This window comes from Athene cunicularia, assembly GCF_003259725.1.
Source record: "Athene cunicularia isolate RWA chromosome 4 unlocalized genomic scaffold, athCun1 chr4_part3, whole genome shotgun sequence".
NCBI classification, from domain to species: domain Eukaryota; kingdom Metazoa; phylum Chordata; class Aves; order Strigiformes; family Strigidae; genus Athene; species Athene cunicularia.
In genome coordinates this window covers 22,073,005-22,080,983 of record NW_020799100.1, presented here as the reverse complement: position 1 = coordinate 22,080,983, position 7,979 = coordinate 22,073,005, and the positions used below count along the sequence as shown (strand labels likewise).

At 47.7% G+C, this 7,979-nt stretch overlaps 1 protein-coding gene across 1 annotated transcript; it reads right to left on the bottom strand.

The window, feature by feature from the left end:
• Positions 1-4,507: 4,507 nt before the first annotated feature.
• CYSLTR1 (cysteinyl leukotriene receptor 1) lies at positions 4,508-6,391 on the bottom strand. The gene has a single exon (XM_026848499.1). The coding sequence runs from the start codon at positions 6,348-6,350 to the stop codon at positions 5,319-5,321; it is 1,032 nt and encodes a 343-aa protein (XP_026704300.1). The 5' UTR covers positions 6,351-6,391; the 3' UTR covers positions 4,508-5,318.
• Between the last annotated feature and the right edge of the window lie 1,588 nt (positions 6,392-7,979).

The following is a 7,979-nucleotide window of genomic DNA, read 5'->3' as shown; positions in this document are numbered from 1 at the left end:
GTTATCTAGGGGAGCTGCGTGAAGCCCTGTTGAAGTTAAGCTCAAGCAGAGCATCACCGAGATGTGGTCCTCACAGATAAAGGGATTGCAACGGGCTAAACCGAAAACAAACTGTTTAGTCTTCAGCATCCCTAGCAGAGACACGCAGCAGCATTCCTGGAAGCAGAGTTTTTATTAAGGACCAAAACAGGGTGTTTTTGCTACCTCCTCCCCTTTATCCCCCCCCCATCCAAACCTGGCGAATATCCATCTGGAATATATTTATTGAACTAACAAAGGGTCCTCGCTTTGCTCGGAGAGCAGCCTGGCTTCCTCTGAAGCGTAAGAAGCCGCATTGACAGGAAAGAAACGGGCACATTTCGCCCTCAAGTGAAGTTTGCGAATACTCCAAATACTTGTTTGTACGTGTGGCCACTCGCAGAGCTGAAATGAATCGTTTGGGAGAAGTAGGGCTGAGTTCCCAATCTTGCCAACCCGTGCGCTGGGAGATGGATTCGTAACCCCGGGCAGCAGGCCAGGCTCTTCATCCCTTGCGTTTGCTTCCAGTAGTGTTTCTAAGATATTTTATTGCTTATGCTGATGGTATTTTAAAATCTGATGTGCTTTCCTTCATTTTTGTTGCTTATTTCCCCCCCCCCCCCCCACCACGTTTATATTATAATCTTGTACGTATGGTTTGGATACTGAAACAATGAAAGGAGAATAAGGAATTGGTGTCTCCTCGCCGCCTCACCCCTTGCTTATGCTCCCACCTGTGGGTTGCTGTGCTTTTACATGCTATAGGCTCCAGCTGAGCTCGGCCTTTTGCTCCTCCGCAGGGGTCTGAACCCTCTGCCCCGGCGAGGGCTGCTGGAGGGAGCCAGCACGGTCGGACTTGGAGCCTCGCTTGTCTTCTGCCCGGCGAGGCATCACGCCCTGAAGGCTGCTCGGGGGATACAGTGACTCCACGCTTGTAAAACCCAACAGCGAGTAGGTCAAAGCACTTATTTTTCACAGTAAATCTACTGTTAGTTCATACTTTAGCATATAGACCACGCTTACCACGCCAAGCCCCACATTTAGAAAGGTTGCAATGCACACACACTAGCCCTAAGCAGACTTTCTTAGTTAGTGGCTTGACTCACACTGGCTAAAATCAGAGGTCTAGAGCAGAATCTTCCACTCTGGGTTCGCTTTGGAGGGGGGAAAAAAAAAAAAAAAAAAAGTGTATTTCTAATTGTGGAGGTTTGCAGAGCAAAGCCTGAAGACGTTCCCTGCTTGCACCCTACAGGCACAGGCACTGAGCAGCAAAGAGAGATCCACAGCAGAAGGAAGCGATGGTTTGGAAGGCTTGATCCAAGGGCTTTGTGCACTTAGGACTGACAACGCATGCACAGCGAGACAGAAACGATGAGGCAGCTCGTCGGGAGCGTTGATGCTGCTCCAGTTATTCTTCCATCGTCGAGCAGCCAGAATCGATCCCAGACTGCGAGTACAAGCACCGCTCTCTCATTCACCTGCAGAATCATCACTATTTTCCACATCAGGCAGCGTGTGAGAGGTCAGCACGAGGCACAGCCCGTCCCTTCAGCATCGACAGCCGCGTGGTGATTCCTCCTCAGCTGGGATATTCCTGGCTGGTGTGTGCCGAGTTGGCACCGGGTCCCCTCACCGAGGACCCAAGGGACTCCTCAGCGTGGGGTAGTGTCCGTGCCAAGGGGACCACTTGTTTTCTTTTGGTAGGAGACAGGCAAGCCCATTTTATGGCCGTAGGCCAAGCAGACGGCAGAGTGAGTTGCTCATCCTGGGTGCTGGTTTCTTTCGCAGCTATGCTGGCTTTTATCAGAAATAACTCTCCCAGCTAAACCAAATGATGGGACTTGTGTCATGAGGATGGGATGCCAGAGGGCTGTACTTACCACCAGCTTCCAGCAAAAGCTTTGCAGGTCCCAGCTCTGCACTGGGACAGACATTCAATGGAGAAACGGCATTTTTTAGGCTAGGTGGACGGTGCTGATGGAGGCCGGGGCAGGAGGAGGGACCCTGGTCGATGCCAGCGCCAAGGCCCGGTCCCTGTGCTGCTGGACGCCTTCTGTGGTTCATTGCCAACCTGAGCATCCCTCAGGGAGATGGGAAAAACCAGGATGGAGACAGAGGGGGAAAACCCAAAGATTATGAAATAAAATGCGGGCAGGGGTGGGAGCGGGGGAAGCGAGTGTGAGCAACGCTGGAGGAAACAGGCCAGCGTTAGGGGCGAGGAGGTGAGACTGGGCTGGCTAAAAAAAGAAGAAACCTCATTAGGCAACAGGCAGTGGCTCCAGGAATAACTCAGCACTAGAGGACACTATTGTACCATAAATCGCAGCATATGCCGCAGAAAAATGTCCAACTTCTCCCAAAAAACTGAACACCCACTCATTTCTGCCATTCTGCCACCAGCACTGTACCAGGACGGCACTTGGTCCCCTTTTCCCACCTCCCCTTCCATATAAATGCCACAATTTCTAACTCACCTCATGACTGTAACACGTCCTGTTTCTTGGTACATATTTCTCCCTATTCCTGAGCAAAACCAGATCAGCATTTGCTGCCCGGGTGACACTTTTCTGTGTGCCACAGGGCAGGGAACAACTGCCCTCCCCTCTCACCTGGAGCTGGGGTTCTGCCGAGCCGATGGCAAAGCTCCCTCCTCACCAGTATGGTCTGGAGTTTTATAACTAGGTAACACACTGCAGGATCCTTCACCTATTTTGGGAAAAGCTTAAGTAGAAAATGTCATTCTCATGCAGAAACCCGTGAGTGGTATGTGACCGCACAGGACGCCCAAACACATCGTCCTCACCGAGAGCATCCCTTCCCTCCAAGCGTCTTGCAAGCATTTTCTACCTGTAAACACAGATTTATTGAGGTCCCAGCTGCTCTTTGTTGCGGGGCTCCACCTCTGCAAGACCTACCGAGACCCCGGTTGCCATCGGAAGAGGTTTGGCTCAAACAGGTCCCTGCACCAGCAGCCCCAGACGGTGCGCTGAGTCCAGCAGTTGGGCTACAGCAAAGGCCAGTTTGGCCGCTCCAAACTCCAGCTCCGCGAGGCTGGGCCAGCAAGTCCCCCAACAGCTCAGCCCTCTGCAGGTATTGCCCTCAGCAGCTTCTGTGCTGCTTTAAGTCTTTATTATAGCATTATAAATGAATACTGTGTGAATATTACGCTCTAGTGCTGGGTATAGATAAAAATCTATTGCAGGGAAGAAGAATCTGTATGCAGAGACTTTTAAAATAAGACACAGAAAACAGTGACTGTTAAAATCTAACTTGTAACATTTTCATTTAATTTTCAGCAATCTTTTTAAATAGTCTTTCCTATTGCACAAAAAATACCCCACTGCCATTTCTCTTGCCATAACCATCGTCTCATTAAAAAAAAAAAAAAAAAAAAAAAAAAAAAAGATAAAAAGAAAAAATACCTCTGGTACAATAAAAACGCTTTGCAACATACATATATATAGATAGATAGATTTACTGTACAGTATTTTAACATTAGGGAATGGGCATATTATTTCTACATATTCTGAAACTCGGTTTTCCATGATGATTTCTATTTATAGTCGCACAAGGCCTTTAATGCTCGAGACATAACTACAATACTCAATGCTGACCTCTGAAAGGACGTTTTTAGCCAATTCTGACACTTTCTCAAAGCCGGCTACAGCTACATCTTTGAAACTCTGCCCTCCTGTGGGTTTAGGGGGAACTGTAACACTCCTCTACATGAACAGCTTTCATCCCTCTTCCACTTTACAGATCCTTAAAATTTTCTCAAGGGGTTTCAGCTCTTGTTGAAAACCCACATCCATGAATTGTTCTGCAGATGAATTTGACTTTTTAAGTGCCTTTTGCTGATCCAGGGATATGCAGACTGTGTTATAAAGAGTGAATTTACACTCTTCCGTGTATCTGTAAAGATAATTTTTCGAGCAGACCCCTGCCCCCAAGCCAAACTCCTTTGGCTCACTCTCATTCTACAGTATTAAAACTGTTTTATCTATTTAACATCAAGTAACTCCATAAATACCATATCAAAACTTACTTGCTATTCATTTATCAACCACTTTTCCAGCTAAGGGTCTTAATCCTACAAGAATTTCTATTTCTGTCTTGATGTATCACGCATCTCGGGCTGGGCTTTGCTCCAGCAAAAGGCAGGCAGCGCTACTTTTCCGTGGGTTCACTGGAAAAGCACAGCAATGCCTCCTTCTGTCCAAGATTTTGAAGTTTTTCTTTACATAAGAAACACAACCCGATCTGTTTTTTTTCACCATACTGTACTCAAAATAAGGTTCACTTATGTCTCACCTGCACTCAGACTCCTGATCTCCAGGATTTCCTGGAGATCTTTCCAAGGGCCTCAGGTTGCTTCTTTTCTGCAAGGTGTGAGCAGGAACAAATACCACGTATAGCTATTTTTAAAAGGGACTTCTGCTTTTTTTTTTTTTTTCCTTTATTTTTAAAAAAACCACCAACCCAACATGGTCAACTTGAAAGAAACCCCTGCAGAACTGGAGTGATAATCTACATCCTGCAGCCATCACTTACAGGACCAGTCCCACTGAAATAAGTTTCAAACACACACTAGAATACTGCAATTTTAAAACTGCTCCAACAGGCAAGATTCTTCTAGAAATTCAGAAAATGCTGGCAGATCTACTGCCCACAAAGCATGTCCGAAGAGCTGCTCCTTCGGGGTGGGAGAGGGGCTCAAGCTCAAGTCCCTGGATTTGCAGACCCAGGCACCAACCCTGCAAGTCTTACACTTCTCGTGAAAACTGAAATCCAAAGCAGAAGCAGCTGGGAACAGGGCAGGAATTGTCCTGGCCTCTGCTCTGTAAATAATCTAGCGGCTGTTTGAAGATGCAGTGAAAAGTCTGCCCTCTTTATTTGTCAGTAGCTCTCCGAGCGCCGCGTACAGCAAATGCTGTGTTTACATTTCCCACTGACTCGGAAAATTAACGCTCTGTGTAGAGTAGCGAAATGAAGCAAATGCCCAAATACAGGCTTTGAAGAGTTTGTTTATGCGAGTTTATCGTCACATCAACAGTTTTCTGGTGCTGGCTGGTGTTGGCTCCTCCATCCTAAGTGGCTGTGCATGTCCAAGCAGTGCTCCTGGGGAAGGGGCTGGCCATCCCCGGCACTGGCTGTACCATCAAGCAGAAAAACACGAACCATCCACCATTATTATTACATATTTAATTGCGACGAAGGCTTGCGAGTCTCCATCGTGTCTTCCGGAAGAGTTCCGAGATCTCCATTGCCCATCTGAGATCTTAGGGGAAGGTCTAGCCTCCTTATGAAGGGGCCACCCTTCCATTCTCCCTATGGCTTTCTCCAAAGGGTTCCTCATCCTTCTCTTTTATGGAGAACTTTTTCCTGAAGGCTTGTGTCATGCTGGAGGAAGAAGCCTTCCTGAACGTGGTAAGTCTCTTCCGAAAGTTGCCCCCTGAGAAGAAGTAGAGAAGTGGGTCAAAGCAGCAGTTGGCAGCTGCCAAGGGGAGCGTTACCACGACTGATTTCTGTAGGTATATGGCGTCCTCGCAGCTGGCGTTCTTCAGCCGCAGCACGTGGAGGTGGATCGTACGCAGAATGTGGTACGGGGTGAAGCTCACCAGGAAGGTGGCCGTCACGATGATGATCATCCAGACCGCCTTCTTGCGGTTAGCCTGGTTCTTCTTCAAGGAATTTTTCAGTAAGGTCCTTATGATCATGGTGTAGCAGATAGTTATGACAATAAAGGGAAAAATGAAACCCACGAATAGGGCAATAAAATCCAGGATCACGACTAGATTTGTCTTCTGAGAGTCTTCTGGGGGTTCGAAGCACTTGGTCTTGTTGCCATGTTGGTACGTCCCGTTTCGCAGGAAGGGAGCGCTCGTCAGGGTGACAAAAATCCAGATGCCGACGCAGACAAATTTAGCCTTCTTCTCCGTCACCAAATTGATGTTCTGGACTGGAAAAACGATGGCTATGCAACGGAAGAAGCTCATTGCAGTCATGAAAAAAATGCTGCAGTACAGGTTGACGTAGAGCGCGTAGGAACTGACCCTGCATAGGAAGTCACTGAAGAACCAGTTCCCTTTGTGGACGTAGTAGATGACACGCAGGGGCAGGGTGCACACGCAGAGGAAGTCGGACACGGCCAGGTTCAGCATGTACACCTGGAAGGCTGTCTTCTGCCGGTAGGTTTTTATGAGGACGTACAGCACAAAGCCGTTGCCGACAAAGCCCATAATGCTGATCATGGAGTAGAGCGTGGAGTAGACTCGGTTTCGGAAGTCGTCGATGGAGTGGTGGCACGACAGGTTATCGAACGGCGCCGTCATGTTGCCTGGCTGAGGCACCGATTCCGCCCGGCGAGGAACGTCAGCCCTAAGGATGAACAACTCCGGTGAGATTGTGTAAAGCAGCACGTGAGGATAAAACGCCATCATTAAATGGGAAAAACTTATCATTTCTCTTACACAGGAGAGAACAGCCAGGAAGGGCTGTGGATCTGTGCAGGTCTGTGTTGTAACTACCCACTACATCCACCTTTCTTCACCTGGTGCCAACAACCGGTGAGGTAAAGGGGAGTCACATTTTACTAAGTCCTCAGTCCTGGCAGCATCTTTCTTCCACTGAATTACCAAAAAGCTCTAACCCCTCGCAAACTGAGGTAGCTATTCGTTAGAAGAGCAGAGAGGAATGACGAAGGTGGCAATAGCACCGTGCAATTTAAAATATAAAGACCAGATCTGGATCCTAATGACTGTTCAGTCCTGCCTCTCTGCACCTCCTGGCGACCGCTGCCTCCCTGTGCTCCACCTCCTCGCCTGCCTGCGTAAGGACAGGTCACTGCAGGAGAAAGTCTGCAAGAAAGTTTCGGAAACAGGAAAGGAAAATAAAAATTTTTTAATTTTAATAAATAAATAATAAAATAATTAAAAAGAAACAAACCAACAAACCTTTGCACAGAAGGTGGAAGATAATTCCAAGCCAGAGGCTGCTGAGTGCACGATCAAACATTTGTCAAGCTCCCCAGATTCTGCATTACTCTCCTCTGCTCACAGGCAGCACCATTTTCTAAACTTGCTTTGTTAATAATTAGGTGTAATTACTGACTTTGGAAAAGGTATCACCTATTACACCTGACAACCAGGAAGGATTGCTGTAGCAGAGGATGCTGCAGGGCTCCAGCTCCCCTGGCGCTGCTTGCAGCACCTGGCAGACGGTGGGGGAAGCTGCAGGGAGGCTCATGTCAAGGAGAACAAACATCCTGGTCTGGAGACATCTCTGCTATCGCGGGAACTCCCTAGCAAAGGGCTGCTTCTTGGGTTTGCTTTTGCACGTTGCTTCGATTTACATTAGCAGGTCTGGGGCTCTCCAGAGTGGTCAGACCACAGCCAGGGAGGATCCACTCAGCCAGTCTCTCGTGAAATTTTATTGTTTCCTTTTGGTATTCGAGTGCAGCGAGACATGACACTTGTAATTTGGGTTGTCCTAAAGTAAAGCAAGAGAAAAATACAGACGTATCTTTCCCATTCATTTTCAATTTCAATTTCTAAGGGTTCAATCTCACTTTCAGTCTGAGACCAGGGAAAACGCTGGGGATCAGAACTGCAGGGTATCTGCAAACTGAAATAACAGGACTTACGAAAAAAAAACAATGATGAAAGCACCAGCCGGGACAAGATCACTTCTGAGAACCCATATGTGTGGGTACGTGCTCAAAAGCGATGTTAAATGGCATGTATTTTCATCTGTAAAAATGGTCTGGCAGCATCAGAATCTGTCTCTCTCCAGGATTTACTGAGAGTTCAGAGCCACCCTGGGATGCTCAAGGCTTCCAGGGCTCAGCTCTATGGGAGTTTGTACTCCCTGATTACCTGCAACGCACAAAATGCATTAAAGCTCAACGGATATCAGCGAGGTGGCACAACCTGACACAAGAGAGGATATTTTTTCCCTGTGGG

What these genes read in the sequence shown, in the direction of transcription:
- CYSLTR1 (XM_026848499.1), bottom strand. Translation starts at nt 6,350, where the DNA reads ATGACGGCGCCGTTCGATAACCTGTCGTGCCACCACTCCATCGACGAC.